We start from the raw sequence: 22,301 nt of genomic DNA, 5'->3' as shown, positions 1-22,301 counted from the left end.
ACTGGCTATATGGACATGGAAAAGACACATGCTCTGGAAGTTGAAAATTAGGTTCTTTATTGCAAAGGATAGGTAAGTAAATAGGTGCCTTTAAAATGAACTTGTTCAGAATTTGAAAGCATGAAGGTACCTTTTTAAAGCCATCACTGCTCCACTCATCTCACTTCGGAAACCCAACTAGCCAGTCTTATTGATTTCAAGGCTTTCTTCAGGCATTTTGAAGGGAGACTTGTAACTGAACAAAGCATTTTTCAAAAAAAAAATTATTGCAAAAAACGTTGCTTGTGAACCTCACAAATGAAACATAACAATATGTGGATGACAACTTCTGCTATACAGTATTTCCTTTTGGCTGAATAATGTTCATAACGGCTTTCTAATGGATAAATGTGAGGCTGAGATTGGCACAAAGAGACCGTTGTGATCTATATGCCACTCTCTCAGTTTCCCTCTAAGATGCCTAATGAAGACAGGCTTGTGTGAAATCTCTCTGAACAGAGGACTTGCATTGTGACAACTTAATTCTCCTTCAGATAGCTGCCTTTTTCTTTACTGAAAAGTAAAGTCATATGCCTAAATCATTCTTGAATCAATTGCCCACCGTTTACTGAAAAGTAAAGTCATATGCCTAAATCATTCTTGAATCAATTGCCCACAGGTATGGATGTCAGTTAAAAGGAAGAACATGGTAGCTAAACCTCAAGACTGTTTGATTATTCTGCATAATAGACCATGCAATGAAATGGCATCTGAATGTATGCAATTAATGCCTGTGTCAGCAAAGAGAATTAGTTATCAAAAGTTCCCAGAGCATATGTATGTGTAAAGCCAACATGCTGCAAATGAGGCATTCAAGTGAAACTCAAGATGTGTGTCATTTTCTTTTTTTAAAAAAAAATTGCTTGGTTCACAAAAAATGTGCATTGTCTTTTTTCAAGTCGTACCGTCCTTTTTTACATTCAAATACATCCTATGTTATCTTCCTCGGATATGCTGTCACAAATATTGCAATGGGGGTGCATTTTTTTTTTTAAGTAGCAGTTTTAATCAGAGACGTTAGGGCTGCTTAGGTCAGCAAGCTAGAGTGATGTGGTCCTGGGCTACTTGCGTTGCATAATACACTTGTTTCAGCTATTACATTTCAGGGAATATGAGTTGTACCACTGGAGGATGAGTTCTCTGTCCCCCTGTTCATCATAAACAAGGCAATAACGATATTGCTTAGTTCCAATATGTAGACACAGAGGTGAGCATTAGGGCTTTCATTTTGATATATGAAGCACAGATAAGTGGAGGACTCATAGTGGCCTTTCCCCCATAAACTTGGGATGTGACACAATCTGAATTGTCCTACTGAGCCCAGACTAAATTGCAGAGTGGAAATGGCTAGGAACTGGTATTACAAACGGGCAGCACATGTGGAAAATCAATGCTTCTGCTCTTCATGAGGGGAAAGGTCCGTTTAATCCATAAGCTGTTGCTTCTTCCCATCTATGGAATTAAATCCCACAAAGTAATGGCCACCTACTTATATGGCTTTAAAAGAGAATTAGACAAATTCATAGAGGATAATGTTATCAGTGGTTAATAGACAAGATTGCTATGTTCTCCCTACACTGTTGAAGGCAGGGTACTTCTGAAAACCAGCTGCTGGGAATCACAAGTGGGGAAAGTGGTATTCTGCTCATGTCCTCCTTGGGGGCTTCCCACAGGTTGACCACTTTGAGAACAGGATGCTAGATGAACTGGACCTTTGGCCTCATCCAGCAAGGTGCTCCTTAAGCTTTTCAGCATCTCTGTGTAGCAGAGCTCTCTTCTTGGCAAGTAAATAGTAGAAGGAAGACCATGGGTGGCTTTTGTGATATTGCACTGCAAGAAGTAACCAGCAGACAGAAATGCTGTGTAGGTGGTCTGTCAGAAAGAAAAGTCGGGATTTGATAGGGACATGGCTGCACTGCACAATGCTCTTGTATGGGAAAGATAAATATCTAACTGAACCTTGTGACTAAAGGTTTATTTGAAGAAAGTAATGAGGATCTCATTTGCTGCATTTATACCAGAGATGGGGAAGCAGCAGCCTCTCAAGTAGTGTTGCACTCCCAGCATGGTCTACGGTCACCCTGAAGGACCACAGGTTTCTCCTGGCTTAAGGTCATAGGTACGCATGATGGAGGACTTGGCCCTTTATTTCCAATGTGTTTCTGCTTTGCCTATCCATCATACTGGTTATCCACAGTGAGTCCATAGAGTGCCTTGGATATCTGTGCTTTGCTTTTTCCTCTCTCCACAAAAACAGCAGCTCCACAAAAGTGATGCATCTTATGCTGTATTGGCAAGTCATGCTATTCGTGAATGGGAGCACACATTGGAACGAAGTGCATCCCGCTGATCTTAACGCACTGGATTGGAATTAGCAACAACTTTAATTATTTTTATTGGATTGCTTTTCTGTTTTGTTAAGAGCTCCTTGAGCCGTTGGTTAAAAGTTTAAAGAGTATTATTCTGAGAAGATGATATGGAACACTGTTCCATTAAAGGTAAAGGGACCCCTGACCATTAGGTCCAGTCGTGGCCGACTCTGGGGTTGCGGCGCTCATCTCGCTTTATTGGCCGAGGGAGCCGGCTTACAGCTTCCGGGTCATGTGGCCAGCATGACTAAGCTGCTTCTGGAGAAACCAGAGCAGCACACGGAAACGCCGTTTACCTTCCCGCCGGAGCAGTACCTATTTATCTACTTGCACTTTGAGGTGCTTTCGAACTGCTACGTTGGCAGGAGCAGGGACCGAGCAACGGGAGCTCACCCCATCACGGGGATTCGAACCGCTGACCTTCCGATCGGCAAGTCCTAGGCTCTGTGGTTTAACTCACAGTGCCACCTGCGTCACTGTTCCGTTAGATCAAAAGAATAGAGTGAATAGGGCTTTTTGTCCCTAGTGAGAGAGCAGAGTCCATGGAAGGTTGGCTCTAACGTTGCTTACCCTTTATGAAAATGGGCCAGCAATGAGATAAGCCTCTTGGTCATTTGATGCTACCTTATATTGAGCTAGACCCGCTGGTCCTCTAGTCCAGTATTGTCTGCTCTGACTGGCAGTGCCTCTCTAGTTTGCAGGCAAAAGTCTTTCTCATCCCTGCTGCCTAAGGACCTTGTAACTGGTGATGGCAGGGACAAAACCTGGGCCCATCGGTATACAGAGTATCTCCAAGAGGCTTCCTCTGAGATTCATTTTAGATGTAGCCACATCTGGGTTATGGACCTGGAATGGGTGCAAGCTTGTTGTGTGTTTCTGCTAACGATGCAGGCAATAAAGGGCAATGTATTTTTCGGCCAACTGAAGCTGTGAAGGCATCAATGACGCTTCTTCTCGTTTCCCCCCATCTCTGCAATGTACAGTGGGAGCCTTTATTTTTAAACTAGCATTTGAAATTCAGTGTTTCATCACCTCTTCCTTTATATAACAGAGAGTGTGTCGCAGTACAAATATTTGGACCTTTTTTCTTCTTGGGGCGGGGGAAGAGTGCTGTAGGATCAGCTTTACCTCTTTCAGCATTAATAGGATGCCTCATCTTTGCTGCCATTTATAAGAAAAGGAACCCCCTGGTGTCCTTGCAATCACCATCTATTTTGCTGTTTTTCTCTGCGGTGTTGTGTAGCCAGGACTGGTGTATAGGTTTATAAAGCCACATATGCTAACATGTCTTAAACAGTCACAGATTTCACAAACATTTTGTATTGGGGCAAAAAACATCCAGTTACCGTATTTTTCCATGTATATGACTAGGTTTCCCCCCCAAAAAATAATGTCCAAAATTTGGGGGCGTCTTACACACAGGGGTCATCTTCCCCATTTTCTTAAACCTGAGTTCCCAAAAATAGGGATCATCCTATACATGGGGGTGTCTTATAGACGGAAAAATACGTTAATTCCCTACTCCACCACAAATATATACAAGGTAGACAGTAAAACCACACCTTATTTCAACAAAAATTCCCTAACAGTAATAAAGAAATAAAGAAGGGGTAAGTACAAAGAAAAAGAAGAAAGAAACGGGGAAAGTAGGTAGAGGAGAGAGAGAAGAGGTAGAGATTTGTACAGATGTGTGGGCAACAAACTTTCAGTTTTAAAATGAAGGCTTTCTACACTTCAGCTATTTTATTAGGTTGGTTGGTTGTTGTTATATTTTAAAATTATATATCTTGCTGGTGCTACCTGGATGTGATCAGAGCCTGGATAGCTGTCAATTGCAGTTTTATTTTTAACCCATCATTGACATCTCAAATCCCATGTCAGCAAAAAGCTGTACTAGCTACTGGAAGACAAGGCAAACTGTGGCTTTAGTATGAGTTGGAAGAAATAAAAAGTGCTTTTGATAGGTTTGTTACGTGATAAACTGTTTCAAGTAAACACGAGTTTGAATAAATCATAATCAAAGGTTGGGGGAATGTTTGGCCTTCCACATATTCCTGAACTACAACTCTCATCACCCTTGGGTATGCTTGCAGGTGCTGATAGGAGTTGTAGTTCAGTCAACATTTGGAAGAAGGGCACGGGTCCTCCATATATGGTATAAAGAGATAATTGTTTTCTGAATTGCGAATACGTAGTACGTTCCCATCTCCCTATGTATATAAAGGTTGAGGGACCGAAAGATGTCAAGAGCTGCAGTTCAGTTCAGAATGCAAGAATGTTTCTGGAAATTGGAGGAGGAAGGAGACAGCCTCTCATCCGACAGCCACTTTTGATGGCGAGTAACATTGCTTTCTGGCCCTGTAAACTAGCAGTTACATAACAGCACATTGAAAGACTCTGAAACCAAAGGAGGGAGGGATGGGAAGCCCTTTAACAACTGACAAGCTAGAACGTGTGCAGTGGAGGGCAACCAGGATGATAAAGGATCTGGAAACCAAGCCTTACGAGGAACAGTTCATGGAGCTGGGTATGTTTCGCCTGGAGAAGAGGAGACTGAGAGGAGATATGATAGCCACCTTAGAATATCTCAGGTGCTGTCACATGGAAGATGGAGCAAGCTTGTTTTCTCCTGTTCGTGAGGCTAGGACCCGAAGCAATGGCTTCATGTTACAAGAAAAGAGATTCCAAATAAACGTTAGGAATAACTTTCTGATAGTAAGAGTTGTTCAACAGTGGAATGGACTCCAAAGAGAGGTAGTGAACTCTCCTTCATTTGAGGTTTTTAAGCAGAGGTTGGATGACCATCTGTCATGGATGTTTTTGTCGAGGTTCCTGCATTGCAGGGGTTGGACTGGATGACCATGAGGGTCTCTTCCAACTCTTCCAATTCTATGAGTCTATGACCATAAGGGCCCACCTCTTTATATTATTATTTATTTATTTATTTATTTATTTATTTATTCCCCACCCATCTGGCTGGGTTTCCCCAGCCACTCTGGGCAGCTTCCAACAAAATACTAAAATACAGTGGTCTGTTAAACATTAAAAGCTTCCCTAAACCTTTCCCTGAGACCTCACCAGGACATGCAAGAAAGTAAGGCCCCAGTGATATCCTACAGCGCATTTCCCCCTCTCCTGGCAGCAAATCGGCCCAAGATGCACATAGCTGCATTGGACCATAAAATAATGATCAGCTGGAATGGGAACAAATCAGTCTGATTGAATGGCTTCTGTTAGGCAGTGGTTGCTGAAGGGCCAAAGGCAGCTTCTCAGCAAAGTCAGTGGAATAGCCCTGTTTCTCCCTCAGTGCAGTCTTAATCATGCAATGCACAAACATCAAATGGCCATGCATACAAAGGTTTTTAAACATTGGATCCACAGGGAAATCATATATTTTGACTCACCAGGTGGGGCAAAGTTGCTTTGGTAGCTTCCCAGCAGGTGGGTTGGTGTTGCTTACTGGGAGAGAGGGGCAAGGCTTGACTCCACCAGTGCCTTTCTACTATGCCAAACTCCCCACTGCCTCTCTCCCTCCTGGTCATTGGCAGCAACCCACTTGCCAGGAAGCCAGTGTAGCACCTCTGCCACACCTGGCAAACTGTTTCTAGATTCATGTGTGGTCCTCTTGGCATTCAAGCATATCACACTGTAACAGAGTTTCTACAGGGGTGCCGGTTGTGGGCAAAGACATCTTATTTATTGGGCATGGTTTGATAATGATTGTGTTCGATGTAGAAGAAAAACTTAGGAAGTGGTTTAATTTTGTTTAGAGAGCTGATCTAAGGAAAGTTCCTGTCCCTGTTCTGAAATTCAATACTCATAAATAGCTGATGAGACATAAGAAGGAGACCTTTATTAAAGAATATCGGTTGGAATTGACACAAGCTTTGGAGACTCGTGATAAGACGAAATTTTGGAAATTGGTGACTGATATGGAAGGTCGCTCTTCTCCAAAAGATGAGTGTCACATTGCGGAACTATGTAGGAGGAATTTTTTTGTACAGCAGTCTAATGATCTAATGATGCTTAATGAGTTTCAGGGGGGAGGAATCAGTCTGTACCCATGAAGCTGTATTATACTGAGACAGATCATTGATCCCTCTCTGTAGTACCGTCTACTTTTCATGATGGTGGCTAGTTTTTGACTGCCTGAAGTCCTGTTTAACTGGAGCTGCTGAACCTTGCTTGCTTTCTGTCCCCTTTCCCCATATAATATATCCTCTATTGCTATGGTTACTGTTTCCATTGCCTGGTGTGGGCAGCCTGGTAGAAAGAGTGCACTTGCTGCTACCCTGCAGCTTTTTCCTTACTGAGTGCTTGCTACAGCCCTATTGAAAATGTAAATTATCTGTATATCAAATTAGTTTTAAAAGCTACCTCCAAACATGGCATATCAGTTTCCTTCCCACCCCTAGCCCCAAAATCGTTAACAGTATTCATAAGGAGGGAAGTATGCTCGTTTGTGGGGTCCTATGCCGCTACATGGATTTCTCATTAATTCAGTAGCTTTCCAGGGATCAGGGATAGATTTAAATCTAACATATTGTGGTATACTGTATTAATCCAGCGTTGGCAGTGTTTATGGAACTGAGCAACTTTTATGGTAATACAGACAATTAGTGCAGCTTATTTGCTCTAAATACAAATCGTATCCACAGGAGAAACACAGTTGATGCTGCCAAGTCTCATAAAACTTGCTTGCCTATAGCTCATGAAGTAGTGCACTAAGTAGTTGAGAAGGACACATTGGTGCTGGGCTTCTGGATGGAGCACGTCACACCTTAATGATGATGATGATAATTTATTTATTTATACCCCGCCCATCTGGCTGGGTTTCTCCAGCCACTCCAGGCAGCTTCCAACCGAATATTAAAAACACAATACAGCATTAAACATTAAAAACATCCCTAAACAAGACTGCCTTCAGATGTCTTTTAAAAGTAAGATAATTGCTTATTGCCTTGACATCTGACGGGAGGGTATTCCACAGGTTGGGTGCCACTACCGAGAAGGCCCTCTGCCTGGTTCCCTGTAACCTCACTTCTCGCAGTGAGGGAACCTCCAGAAGGCCCTCGTTCTGGCCCCAGTGTCCGGGCAGAATGATGGGGGTGGAGATGCTTCTTCAGGTATACAGGTCCGAGGCCATAAACTATACCATAAAGGGCTTCCCCACTGGGATGCAGCCAGTTGCCTCTCCCCTACCATCTAAGGACCCAGCTCAATGCATTTGCTGCCATTGCAAAGTTGTGACATAGTAGAAATGGAGATGGGTGGAAACCCTGCAGAACCATGGCCAATCCGTCTGTGGGTAAAATTCCTCCATGGTCATGAGAAACGGGGGCCGATCCATGTCCATAACAATGCTGCTGGTGGAATTTTCTTCTAGATTCCTCTTCACTAAACTATTTACTTAAGGAATGGGTATGTGGAGAAGCCTCGAAGGAGAAAACTGGGTGAAGGGCGGAAGCCGGTGTGGGCCTCCTTGTTATACTCCAGGTGTGGACTTGACCAGAAAAGTCTTCAGTCAAGTCTACCCCTAGGCTCCACCCAGGGGAGCCAGAGAGCTGGCTTTGATTGGTTCCCTGGCGGAGGAGGCCCTGCCCCCTTGTGACTGCCCCATAGTGTACTTGGCTGAATGGGAGGAGATCTGCTCCCCCTGCGTCCCCGCAAATCATGGCAGTCGGGGATGGATGAGTGAACCTGGGCTTTTCCTCGATGCCACTAGCTTCCAAGTCTGCAGCTCAAGTAGGTCTCCTGGTCTCTAAAAGGCATAATCTTAACATGATTTGGGAAGACTCACACTGACGGGCCAGTGGTATACGACAGCTTCCTTTCTTCTTTTATCTTAATTTATTTATGTATTTATTTATTTTTAATAAATTTTTATTGGGAATTTCATTTAAATCAGAACACAACTCCCCCACCCCCAACACAGAAATCCACCCCCTCAGACACAAACATAACAAACTACAAGCATAATATACAACAATACAAACAACCAAATAAAAGACTTCTTTTATCCTGTTTCTGGCATCCTTATTTACTTCAATAAGCTGTTTCCTTTATGAATAATTATTAAGATTTTTCTAATTATAATTTAAATATCCACAAAGTCCCCTGCAGACATTAATCGAAACAAGTCCAGGTATGAATTTTAGGGCACTGTTTTGTGAAGTATTCTCTGCATTTTCCCCATGCTTTTTGAAATTCTTGTCTAGTATGATCTCTGAATGCCTTTATCTTAATTTAGAGTGGGAATGCTTGTAAAGACCTTCATATGCATCATTTATGCATTCCATAAATGATGGAATGACCTAATGCAGCAAAACACATCTCCCCTCTCGCCTTCTTGTCTCATCAGGTGCAGGAATCGGAGCTGCTGGATATCAGCCTTGTCAAAGATGCCCGATGCGGGAAACATGCCAGAGCACCTAAGGTAGGTCACATGGGGAGGCCAAAGATTCTCCACTGCTGTTCTACCAGATTGTGCTTCGTAAAAATTCCCTATGGGTCACATTTTGTTCCTAAAAGTTGCCCCTCCAACCATATATGTGTCTTTGCATAACTGCAGCATAGCCTTACTTATAATGATAGCCTCAAGGTGCTTAATTAAGGGCTCTCTGGGAGAGGCAAGCATGCAATTTGAACTTCGTCTTGTACATTGACGGAAAGTCTATTATGTGGAACATTTTGGATGTCATTGCAGAAGTGACTGTGTTGTGAAGCAAGTACATAATTTCACTTTAGTTTTGAGTGGCTATACCCTCGACAGCTGAATCGGAACTGTAATGTTAATTATGAAGTGCTCCTTTTTGATAAACATTTAATAGATAGTGTAAGTAACTCATCATGTTTGCAAGAGATGCCTAAATTAAGTTTTTCTATTTTCTGCATCTGTAAATTGGATGAAAAAGCTGCATTGTTGAACCGAATGTACCTTCTAGATAATGGCTGTTTTTCATTTTCAACTTTTCATTAACGATCACACAAGTATGCAATCCAAATTCAAAGCTATGCTTGGTGGCACTTGAGGATTTTTCATGCATCTCACCAGCTATGCTTTATGGAAGCAAGTTGCCATCCTTGGCCTTTCTCAGTTTTGTTTTGCTTTTTAAATAGGCAGCTGCCGTGTGCAGGTAATTGTGTGCTTGGATGTATCATGTGACTATGGAATTGCTTTTCCTAAAGCATTTTAAAGTTTCTTCCTAAGGGCCCATTTCAGTGTCAGAAACTTTCCAAAAGGCTAGAATTGTAATTGAAAACCAATGGTAGCAATTCGTGACATGCACATAAATATCAAATTAGTGCTCCCTGATTATTGGCTTTATGATGAACAGCATGAGAACATTAACAATGGATAGAACATTATTTTAAAAAGCAGCTCCCTCCCCTTCTCTCTCTTTTTCTCTTTCTTTTTTGAGAGAAGTGTTCCTGTATCAAAAAGTATGTTTCGCTAAAGTGCACATACAGTTATTTGCTCAGTGGGGTTTTGCTTTTGTTAAACTGCATAAATGCCTTCCTTGCTGTTGTGCTCCACCAGTCAGTGGCAAGCAGCTTTCATTGCAAGCTGTTTGTAAAAAAGAAAAGAGGCTTTTATTTGCCTGGGGATGACATGCCTTACCTATGTGTGTGAGCTTGCCTGTTGCTTTGACGTGAAAGGGTACCTTAGAAATGCGATAATGTGTTGGACAATCAGTTAAAATCTGTTTTGTGCAGAGAATGGTTAATTGTGCAGTGAACCCTTTAGTAACAACTGGAAAGATCTGTGGCTTAAATGACTCCACCCTTTCTCTCTTGCTGTCTCTTATGCCTGGAATTCCATCTTGGAACACCTATGTGATACTACAAGTTTTTGATGAAGCCTTCAACACAACTCCTTAGTCCCTGTCTTCTAATGATATTGGGCTTAGGTACCGTATTTTTCACTCTATAGGATGCACTTTTCCCCCTCCAAAAATGAAGGGGAAATGTGTGTGCGTCCTATGGAGTGAATGCAGGCTTTTGCTGAAGCCTGGAGAGCAAGAGGGGTCGGTGTGCACCGATCCCTCTTGCTCTCCAGGCTTCAGGCAGCTATCCGCAAGCCTTTGGAGCGTGGTGCGAGTTCCCGCCGGGCTCCAAAGGCTTGCGGATAGCTGCCTGAAGCCTGAAGCCCGGGGAGGGCAACGCCAACTCGTGCTGCACTCCCTGCGCTTCAGGCAGCTATCCGTGGACATATCCGCAGAAGCTATGACTTGGCTTCTGCCAAAGCCGCGCGCAGACTCTCCCAGCTGGAGAGGTTGCGTGTGCCTAAAGAGGAAGCCAAGACAGCCAGAGAAATAACTTTTTTTCCTTATTCCCCCCCCCCTAAAAACTAGGTGCGCCCTATGGTCCGGTGCACCCTATGGAGCGAAAAATGCAGTATATCCTTCGCTTTTCCCCTCCCTTCTGGTACGCCTCCTTCCTGCAACTGCTGCAGCCAAGCTGGTACCAAATGTATTGCTCTGTTTTCCTTTGAACCACATAAGTGAGGCCAAGAGGGGCAGATTGTCATCTGGGCAGCCTGAGACCTCCATACACACTGCCCAGGTTACGCCCCAAGAAGTCACTTCAGTGCTAACACAGCAAAACAACACAGGAGGCAGCAGTTACAAGTTATTGGTCTCTGCAGCCACAGCAGGCGCTGTGATTCTCCAGTGGTTTGACTTTAGCCCTGGAGGCACACTCCATTGTCTCTCAAGATGGATGGATGCCAACAACTCCTCCCCCGCCCCCATCTGCAGCAACCTCCTTTGTCAAATTTTAGATTGCAATCTTATTGAGTCAGGGACCTGTCATTATTTTTATTGTTGCTGTTTCACTTTAAAGCAGTCTTCTCGAACTGGTGTGCTCCATATATGTTTGACCACAGCTCTCATCATCCCTGGCCACATCCCTGGCTGTGCTGACTGGGACTGTGATGGAAGCTGGAGTTGAAAACATGTGGACAGCCACCAGGATGGGGAAGGCTGCTTTCACAATGTATATTTCTTGCTGCCATACTTCATAATGCAGGATTACTCCAAGCTGAGATCTTTTACCTAAGCCTTTTCAGGGTAAAAAGGTATCTCCCATTGGCTTCCATTGTGTATTGTTTTTATCATCACTTAACACTCGTGGCGATGGAGGCTTTTGAAAGACAGATGACATTCAAAGCAAAAATGCAAAACAGAACTGCCTAGCCATTGGCAGTTTTTGCACTCTTCCAGAAAGCATCCCCAAAGTCTCCATGAGATGTCAGCCCACTGTGAAAGAAGCAGCAGTTGTCATTGAGCTGTGTGTGATATGGACTAGTGCAGGATTGACCCAAGACGTTTTGCTGCCTGGGGCAAAAGTTCCAGTACTCATGGCGCCCTTACTTACTAGATTGGTAGCCTCAATTTTAAAGATGCCACCCTCAATTTTAAATATGCCAGTCATGAGTGGGTTTTGGCAGCCGTGCCTCAAGAGTTATTTGATGTCTGCCAGTACATATTAATGATCTGCAGAGTCTCTCCTTTAGCTAAACATCCATCTCACAATCTCTGTAGAGCCACTCCCAAGCCAGCTACAATATTTCCATTGGTTCCAATTGCATTCTGAATAAATCACTTGGGGTAAATGGCCCGATGTGGGTAGAGAAATGGAATCTCTGCCAGAAGCAATAGGAGGGCAGTCAAGAATAGAAGAAACTGAAGGGTGTTTCAGAAAAGAAATTCTGCAGGAACAGAAGGAAAATCAGAAAGATGGGGTGTGAAGATCTAGTTTTCACAGGGATGGTCAACTTTCTGTACCAGTGATGCTCTTCCATGCAAAAGAGATTCTCTTCAAAATGAAAACTAGCTTGCAAGGGTGATGGATTCTGGCATTCTTTCTCACATGCTACAATTCTTTGCGCTGGGGTGTTTACTTTATGGAAGAGAGTTCCATCACGTGAACCCTTACCTGCCCTCAGAAACAGGTTGACAGCCTCCTGTGATGAAAAAGTTGGTTTTGCTGGACAAGTTGGTTTAACAAGTGTTTCTTTTTCTTTTTTCTCCTGCCAGCAAATGGTTAAAGAACGGCAGCCTCTGATTGGCCGTGGTTCCAGGAGGGAGAGTTTAAAAGGAGAGGTTGAGGAGGTGGGGTTGGAATTGAGGTTGGAGAGGCTGGGAGATAGGTAGGGAGACAGGTTAGGAGTCAGGTTGAGGTGTAAAGAGTGAAAGGGAAAAAGAGTTGGTTCTGGAAAAGAACTTGCATTATGAGTGTATTGTGAAGGACAGTGCGTGGTGTCCTGTAGGAGGAATAGACTGGAATTTTACTGGGAGGCAGAGGTTGAGCCAGGAGAAGTAGGAGCTGGAAAGGAACAGCCTATTTGGGACTCAGTCTAGTCTGGAGGGGAGAGATTCTTAAGAGAAAGCAGGAGACTCCCAAACCCAGTGAAAGGAGGGAGTGTGGAGAGCGCTTGGGTCTATTTCTTAAAGTACCTCAGAAGCAGGATTGTTAAAGGGGGTGGATAACTGAAAGAAAGTATCACCTTATAAAGGGACAGACCTATAACACAAAACAACTAAGGGTGAATTAAAGTGAAATAGCATTGTATTCCTGCAGTAACCTAAGTTTTATCCACTTGTGTTATGTACTATCTTGCCTTAAATAAATCCTTATTGTTTATTTAAAGAAAATCCACCTGAGACTCCAACTTACTAGTTATCCCCTCACAAAGGTCCCCCACAGGATAATCTGGGATAGTTTTATTAAAACAAAAGAAAAACCTTCAGGTAAATAGTTGTTCAATGAGGTGGGGGCAATTTATCTAAGTGAGAGCGGGCCCAACGGCGTGAGAGGAAATAGTGTCATTGCGCCCATCACACCTCCATGAAAATTAGCCCATATGCATCTTGCTAATATTGACAATTTAGTGAAAGGATCAATTTGTAGGAGCATATTCACAATATGAAAAATTTAATCTAAAAAGCTACCCTTTGTCGTTCTGTTTCTTGTCACAGAGTGTTATACGAGGAAGGGGTAATTATTTCTCCATAAAACCTTTGTCTCCATATTAATTTCAACCTCCCACCCACCCACCTCACCCCTCTGCCTGCATGTAAAATAGATGGTGGAAGTTTGTTTTTGCATTATGGATAGCTGATCTAACCGTGAACCATATTAAAAAATATTTTTCAGAGACAGTGTTGAGACAGCTCTCTTCTTAAAATGCTGTTCACGACTGCATTTTTAAAACTGGATTTTAGTAGTCCTATAAGAATGTTAGTTGGCCAAATGTCAGGTTACTCTGAATGTCATAACGTTTGCTTTTCTAAAAGGTTCTGCTTCTACAATTATGTGATAAGTGGAAATATTAGCTGCTTTCAAAAACAAAATTAGATTTCTGGTTCTTGGGTCTCTCAGCAGAAGCTGAGAAGGATGAGCCTATAGATTGAATCTTAGGAAATAAATAAAAATGCTGAAATGCTTTGCTTATGAGATATAATTCAGTCACTCTCCCCCAGTTCAGGGTTGACTTTAAAAAGAATGCAATCACAAAAAACTTTTGCCCTTAGAATAAAATTGCTTACTCTGAGGTGTGTTTGTGCTAAAGCAGCCTGTAAGTTTTGCTGTGACTTTTTCAGTTAGAAAATGGGTACTTGCAGATGGCTCTGGTGGGTTTGTGGAAACATAAAAGTTCCATCTCTCTGTGTTTCTGTGTACCACATTTTAAGGATATTGATAAGTTGGAATGTGTGTGGAGGAGGGCAACCAATATGATAAAGGGTCTGGAAGCCAAGCCCTATCAGGAATGGTTGAGGGAATTGGATTTGTTTATCCTGAGAGGAGATAGCGATCTTCAAATATCTAAAGGGCTGTCACATGAAGGATGGAGCAAGCTTGCATTCTTGTGCTCTGGAGGCTAGGATTCTATTCAATGGCTTCAAGTTACAAGAAAAGAGATTCCTGTTCATCATCAGGAAGAACTTTCTGACAGTAATAGCTGGTCAACAGTGGAACAGACTCCCATGAGATGTGGTGGATTCTCCTTCTTTGGAGGTTTTTAAGCAGAGGTTGGGTGGCCACCTGTCATGTATGACCTTATTGAGATTCCTCAATTTGCAGGGGTTTGAAGTACATAACTCCTGGGGTCCCTTCCAACTCTACAGTTCTGTAACACCCACCCTCTTTTGAACATCTTTGAAGAGAGTGATAGAAGATTATATTGTAAGGACTTGAATATCCATGTGCTAAATGTGGCAACATTGGGCTACTTTACCTTTTACCTTCCATGTAAGCTACACTCCATACAGTGATGTATGGAAGTGAAAGCTGGACCATAAAGAAGGCTGATCGCCGAAGAATTGATGCTTTTGAATTATGGTGCTGGAGGAGACTCTTGAGAGTCCCACGGACTGCAAGAAGATCAAACCTATCCATTCTGAAGGAAATCAGCCCTGAGTGCTCACTGGAAGAACAGATCCTGAAGCTGAGACTCCAATACTTTGGCCACCTCATGAGAAGAGAAGACTCCCTGGAAAAGACCCTGATGTTGGGAAAGATGGAGGGCACAAGGAGAAGGGGACGACAGAGGACAAGATGGCTGGACAGTGTTCTCGAAGCTACCAGCATGAGTTTGACCAAACTGCGGGAGGCAGTGGAAGACAGGAGTGCCTGTCGTGCTCTGGTCCATGGGGTCATGAAGAGTCGGACACAACTAAATGACTAAACAACAACAACAAGCTACACTCTCTCCTGCCACCAGGCCACAGGATATCCTGGGAAGAAGGTGTACCTGGGGTTTATGTGGGGCTTGTTTGTTGGTACTTGGGGGTGGGCATGGGGCTCAGGGGTGGTGGGGAGTGGGCACATTAGCACGGTGAAAAGCTGTAGATCATGACCTATGCTTTTATCTTGCGACACTAGAAATGATATAGCGTATTAGCAGTTAGCAAATGGAAATTCAAATTAACATGGGTGCTTAACATCCCGAAGTTTCACACAACAGTTTCTATGGAAACTAGAATCTTTATATAGCTCTGAGGATTTTGCTAACAAGCTGAAATAGTGGCATTAGTTGGGTGTAGGGCACATTCCCCATGGTGAACATTCATTTTTAAATGTGCTATGCATTTTATTATTACTGCTCAGTAGTCATACATATTTCAGCAGGAAAGGCTTTTAAAATAAAAATAAAACTATGCATTGTTTTCTTGAGCCATATGCAAAGTAGAAGATATTAAAAACATTTAATTTCTCCAAACATTCTGAAAGGATGGGGGAGAGATCATGGATGTAGCTGGGGTTAACCGCTCTCCATCAAGTAAATAAATTAAAATAGCTAACTTGCTGACCAATCACATTGCAGGTAGCTCAGTTCTGCCCCCCCCCAAAAAAACTCCTCCCACGCAACATAAATCCTGGCTATTCCCATGGGAGAGATGTTAAGCACAGGGAAAGTTTCTTTTGAATATTTTTACTGCTGGTAATGATGATAATTTTACTTAAAATCTGTCCTTCACCATAAGGTCCCAGGTTGGGGTATGCACATAGCAAAACAACAAATAATGCAATCAAAATATCAGTATATAGTGGTGGTGGGGGTAAGCCTGGTAAGCAATGTGGAGAGTTAAAAAACTCTTTTTCCACAGAATCTCTGCACAAAAAGGGCTTTAAAACCCTCTGCCTTGCTTACAGGGCTCTGGGATGGTCATGGAAGTGATCGTGGGATCTCAAGGGGCCATTTTGAGAGCTCAGATGGTGGGGGTGGTTCTGTGTGTTCTTCTGACCATGCACAATTTTGTCTTTACACACAGCCCCCAGGAACACAATCCTCGTGCAAGCAGTGCTTGCACTGTAACTGTAGTTGCTAACAGGCCATTTTGGACCTGTGCCTCCATACACTGTTTGAGGACGTGGTTGAAAGAGCTTCTCCCATCAGATATTCTTGGCTTGCATCCATCCCTTCCTTTGCTACAGCATGTGGAGCATCTGCATGTTGGACAGAGGAAATAGGTACACAGTTGCTTACTGAAGCTTTGTAGGCGGCCCCCAAGTCCTCTCTTTTAAGGCAGGGGAACAGACATGCACTGTCTTAGTTACTAAGTGGCTGGCTTTTCCCCTGTGGTCGATGGCCTCATGGTCAGGCTTTGGTTGGATGAGGAAAGCTATCAGTCTGGGCACCCAAGTTCTTACTGCACTGCAAGGCAGGTAATGCCTTGCAAGGTGCCATTGATGAGGCGTTCTCTGCTTCCCTTGTAGCTATAACAGAAGGGGCATCTCTCGCATGCTGTCTCCTCTCTCCCTCTTGTTTAAAGGATAGGGAAAGGAGTAAAGAAGCTTTTGGGCAGCCTCAACTAAGCCATGCGATGGAGAATCTTGCAGTGCCTGCTTCTTCCTGTATTTTTAAAAATATTATTATCGTTTTCTAAGTCATTTGGTCCCCCCCCCCCAGATTTCATTTTCCATTTTTCTGACTAGAAACAATTCCCCACTAACTGACCCACCTTGACCCCCCCCCAATTTTTGTCTCCGACCCACAGAACATTCCCTATCAACGGGACACAGCACACAACTTTTAATTGATTAATGAATTTACCTCATAAAAATTATTCACCGCTTGATTATAAAAAACCCTGAATATAAAATGGTAAAATCAATAAAAAATTACAACCCTACTTTAAAACATAGAAAAGTTAGATTCCTAAAACAGATTAAGATTACCTCAACTTTCTAAGCATTTAGGTGGGCTTGTCTAAACAGGTATATTTTTAGCAGGTGCTGAAAAGAGAATAGTGAAGGGGCTTGCTTGATCTCAGTAGGCTCAAATGTTCTTGCTTATTGTTTGTTCTGTATATTTTTATTTCTTGTCCTTTTTAAATGCGATTTAGAAAATCTCAGTGAAAGTATTTTGAAGATGGGAACACACTCCCATCTTACAAAACTAGCAGATCTTTCACAGGCCCTAACAAGGTAGTCTTTATATCAGCTTTGCTAATTATATGGGGAAGGCTCAACTTAATTAATTTAATTAATTTTATAATGAATGATTTTAGAGTGTTGTTTGTGTTGTACTTTTGTATTGTTTTATTGTTGTTAGCCGCCCTGAGTCCGGCTTCGGCAGGGGAGGGCGGGATATAAATAAAATTTATTATTATTATTATTATTATTATTATTATTAGGGGAGCAAATTTTAATCAGCAAGTGAAACACTTACTGTAGTTGTTTTATTCTCCTTATTTATGGAAATAAGCAAGTCTGCAGTGTAAACATGTCATATGAGAACAGAAATTTAGCAATGAGGGAATTGTGGTTTTCTCAATTTTGAACTTAGTGAAGATGCATGATGGTATGTCTTTAACTTTTAATTAGAAAGGATTGCATACAATCACGATAACCTTCTAAAAATATCAGCATTTAAAAGAACAGCCCTCTGGCATGTCAGTGAAGAATACCCAGCTTTGCATTTCAGTGAGATTAGGTTTGAGTGGTTTCTTTCATTTCCCACTATTTCTGTTTTTATCTTCAGATAAATATATGGGATTTTTTGTTTGTTTAGTTGCAAAGCGGGCTAAATTAGAAATTCTTGTAATTGACCTGTACCAAAGTTATCTATTACAGCCAATAATACATAAAGTATAGATTATATTCAAAACATGGGGAACATGGGATCTGATTTTGCTTCTTGAATAATGGCACATCTTCAGAAGAGTTTTTCTTTCAAGAGCATTTTGTATTGGTGGGGGGAGACAGAACAGTCTCCTTGTGTAGAACATAAAATGACACCCACCCGCCCAATTTCGCAGAGGTTTCTCTTGTGTACAAATGATTTATGTCCCGCAACATCTTTGCCAAGTGTGTGTCAGGGGTTGTATCTAATTAAGTTCTACTCAGAGCAGACACTTTGTAATTAATGGACCCAAATCAGTCATGTCAATCAGTTTCAGTGGGTCTAGCACTGGAAACAACCCCAGGATGCTACAATTACTCTTCTCTGCTGGATGTAATGAACAATTTTGGAAAAAGTAGAAGCTGTGTCTTGGTGGAGCATTGTCCTGGCTCCCAGTTGTTGAAGAACAAAAACTTGAATGATTCCTTGCAAGCATGCTAATGCTTAGATTGGTGCCCTACATTTGCAAATCTCTCATCTAAGGCACAGCAGGCAGTACATCTGATACGGACACAAGCCTTGCCATCCTATATGGGGAAGGCTCAACTTAATTCGTCAAACAGTTCTGTTCCTTAGCAAGCAATCTTGCACTCTGTCTTGGAGGTGGGATTTGCTCCATCCGTTCATGCCTCCTTCCTTGGGCGCCTCTGGGACCTAGGTGATGGAGGGAACCCCCCTCTGGAGAAAGAGAGCTAGACTAAGCATCTGGCATGAGAGACACTGTTAAGGTGTCAGAGATAGGCTTCAACAGTTGTGGTTAGGAAAGCAAAGCTGAAAAGGGAGGGAGGCCTCTTGGTTCTTGCTGTGGGGATTGATGAGGTGAGAGAACAGGCTGAGGGACACACACATCTGGTCCAACCTCCAGGGTCTTCACTATTAGGCTCCCCCAGGTCTGGCAGAGACCTCCCCACCACACTGGAGCCAACCATCAATCTACATCATCCTGACTTGGCCACCCCATGACAAGCATGTGATTTTAATGGAAAATACAGTCTCCAAGACCTCCATAGTTCATTCTGTGTATCCCTGGCGGCTATTAACAATAAACATTTGGTACTACAGAGAGAGGGAAGGAGGGCAGGAGAAAGTGAGAAAAGACCAAATACTAATAAAAGGTAAGATAGCTGACTAGTTTTAATTTTTTCTTTGGTTGTCTAAGCAATTCCTATTGGTAAATCAGTTGCCTTCCCGATATGCCTATCCCTTTAAAAGGCTCATTTGTAACTGGTTGCAAAAAATGACGAGGAAATGTTCAGGAAAAATGCAAGCTAATGACCCATCCTTTACTGAATGACCTGAAAAGATCAGCTTGTTCTGAACTACATGCATTCATGCCCAGGAACGTAAATAAAAACATTCTTAAATTCATCCTCGAAGCCAACACAGGACTTTGTGAATAGAAGCCAAGTGAGGCTGTGCATCTTAATGTGGGTTTCTCAACAGAATGAAGGAAGTTTGCCCTTGGAAGAAACAAGGACAGCCAAGTAACATAGGTTTGCAGCCCCTTTTTGGTGAACAGTGAACCAAACGTCTGAAGTACTGGCAGGTGTTAACTAAACACTTGAATGCCATTAGACCTGCTGCTCAACTGGACTGCTAATGGCTTAAGTTCCACAATATACACAATACCACAAACCTTAAGTGTGGCAATAGAGTGGGATTCTCTGGGGCAAGCTGATCAAACAAGGAAGCAGAGCAAAGTACTGGACACACATTTATGACCTGAATGTTAACAAAACAAAGAAAATCTCTTCAAACTAGGACTGTATAGGTCTCTAGATTGGTAGCAGGGATGGATAGTCATCAGCATGCCATGTTTGAAACACTTGGCATTCATTTTCAAGAGACCTCAGACATTGAAAATCCATAGTTCCCCTGCCGTTGTGGTCTTCTTCTTATTCTGTGAGTTTTCTGTGGGAAAGAAAACTTGCACTGAAAGTGAGCTATGAAGTAAACATCACATGTCGTTAGCGATGTTAGCTTCCATCTGATGGCCTATCGATGTCCAGAATTCCTGCAACATTTGTTTTTCGGCTACTGACATCAATTAGTTAAACTCGGTTTGACAGATTGGACAGATCTTATTGAACTCTGCTGCTGCTTTGGTTGCTTTTTTTTTTTTTAATGCCTATAATCCCTTTTTGGATTTGAAGATGTGTGCTTACTACAAGAAGCATCTTAATAGCACTAACAAGGGGAAAGCGTCCCAGCTCCCAGGTCTCAATTTGATTATCATGCAAGGCGCAACTTGAAATGTACATTACATTCATGAATACTGAAAGACTTCTCTTGGGGAGATATTTCATTCAGGAGCAAACTGATCAAAACTCGAGGGTAGAAGCAGGCATAATTTATTTTGCAGTCTGAATTTTCTGATGAAAACGAGAACTTCGGTTGGAGTTCCTTAGATGATGTACACCCTGAAGTAAAAAATAAATAAAAATGAACTTGATCCTTTAAAGTTTTTTTTAAGTTTGCTAATGACATGGGAGTTTGATGTTCAGCTGCTGTAAGTTTGAGGACAGCCACTTCATGCTTTGATTGCTGCTTGAAAACTGAAAGGAGAAAGCTTCATATATTTTCTGAATCGGCTGTTAACAAACAACAAGGCAATGTCAGAACTGAGCTGCTGGTTTCAGTCTTGTTGCTATGAATGTATAAGCTGGCCCATGTTTCGAAAAATGAAAATCTAATTTGAGATTATAGGCATCAATGCTTGTACATTCCTACATTCAGTCTACCCCACCAAGTTAGCTCCAAATTGAGAAGCACACCAGTGGGTTTGAGTAGGATGCTTCCACCTGCTGAATATTGACTCGGGACTCTGGTAGGTGGAGTAAAACCATGCATTTCCTCCTCCTTTCTCAAAGACAAAGCTCAGTTGCCTGAAGAGACTGACTCAGTGTCCTACTCATTGCTTGACTCTGAGGTCACTGCAGTAGAAAATGATGGAGGGGGTTGGGTAATGGAAAGGGTCAGGATTGCATAGCCTTGTCAGCCATGTTGCAAAGCATCCATCCACACCAATGTGACTATAGCACTACGTTATTGTAGACCTCAAATGACTGTGCTACACTTGCTCTGAACTCCTAGCACCTCATCAAACTATTGGAGAATTTCTGCAACCCTCTGTGACGTTAACATATATGAGAGAGTGCTGGAGGGGAAATAGTTAAATAGGTTGCACAGACAGGACCCAGGGGGTGGAGTCAGTGGGACTATAAAACCAGTTCTGGGAGGAGTTCCGGGAGGAGTTTGTTGGGGGTTGTTGGTGGGTTTTAGTGGGTTGGCTGATTGGGAAAGGCAGTTGGTAATAGAGAGACAGTTAGGGCAGTGGGTTCTTGAATGTGGGGAGGTAGAAGAGATAGAGAGAGGAAAATAAGACTAAAAAGTAAAGACAACAAGGTTTGGAATGCCGTAAAAGTTTTGTTCGTGTCTGAAATAAAATATACTCTTCTTTATTAATTGAGAAGCTGACTGAGACTGAAGTGATTTTACCAGGGGGAACCTGGTTGGTGGCAGCGGTTTAGTGGTGTACGGGTCAATAGTCCGTGAGACGACCGGGGGCTCCGTACGAACGCCACACCCTCCACAACAGTTTTTTGTGAAATCCCTCTCCTCCAACAAACCCTCCTCCTCTCTGCCCCCTAATAAAGTGGAGGATGTCTGGGACAGATGTGAATCCAATTTATGAAATTCATTTTCTGAGAATTTTCTTTTTCTGTCATCCTGGAACTGTAGGCAGATGACGTTTTAGCTGGTTTGGCAGAGGTCTTGACAAACATGGCCCACTCCCAGCTCCCACCGACCAATTGTACTTTGAGAAATTTTGGGGCCCATCCAAGTTCTTTCCCCTCTCATTCCACAAACCATCGTATTACATTCTTGAATGTAAATGAAATGATTCCTTGAAATTGCACTGTTAAGCTTGTATGGTACAATAGAAGACAAGATGATTACTGCTGCCCAAGCTACCAGTTCTGGCCTTATTTAAAGGATTAAAATAGTGAGGCAGCTAGAGACGCAGTGTGTTTCATGCCTGGGTGACAAAATATTAAGAAGTTTTCATATTAAAATGAAGGTGATGTGAGATAAATCACAGAGGCTTCCTACCCAGTGATTTACCTGGGAGAAGGAGAAAGTGTTCATCTTACTGCGGAAACAAATATTATGTATTTGTCAAGGCACAGGCTCAGAGGTTGATATCTTTTGAGAACATAGGGAAGGAACAAATAAGTCAAAGGACAGCAAGGTTGCATTCA

General features: G+C 42.5%; 1 protein-coding gene across 2 annotated transcripts in view; it reads left to right on the top strand.

Annotated features, from left to right (window-relative positions):
* Window positions 1-22,301, top strand: part of PLCB1 (phospholipase C beta 1) — a 458,785-nt gene that overhangs the window by 123,750 nt on the left and 312,734 nt on the right. For both annotated transcript variants that reach the window (XM_053380655.1, XM_053380656.1), the window contains exon 3: window positions 8,770-8,844. In XM_053380655.1, the coding sequence (XP_053236630.1) occupies window positions 8,770-8,844 (75 nt within the window). The remainder of the gene's footprint in view (window positions 1-8,769; window positions 8,845-22,301) is intronic.

Source organism: Podarcis raffonei, chromosome 3 (genome assembly GCF_027172205.1).
Source record: "Podarcis raffonei isolate rPodRaf1 chromosome 3, rPodRaf1.pri, whole genome shotgun sequence".
NCBI lineage: Eukaryota > Metazoa > Chordata > Lepidosauria > Squamata > Lacertidae > Podarcis > Podarcis raffonei.
Note: the sequence above shows the minus strand (reverse complement) of the source record. Positions and strands in the feature narration are given on the sequence as shown.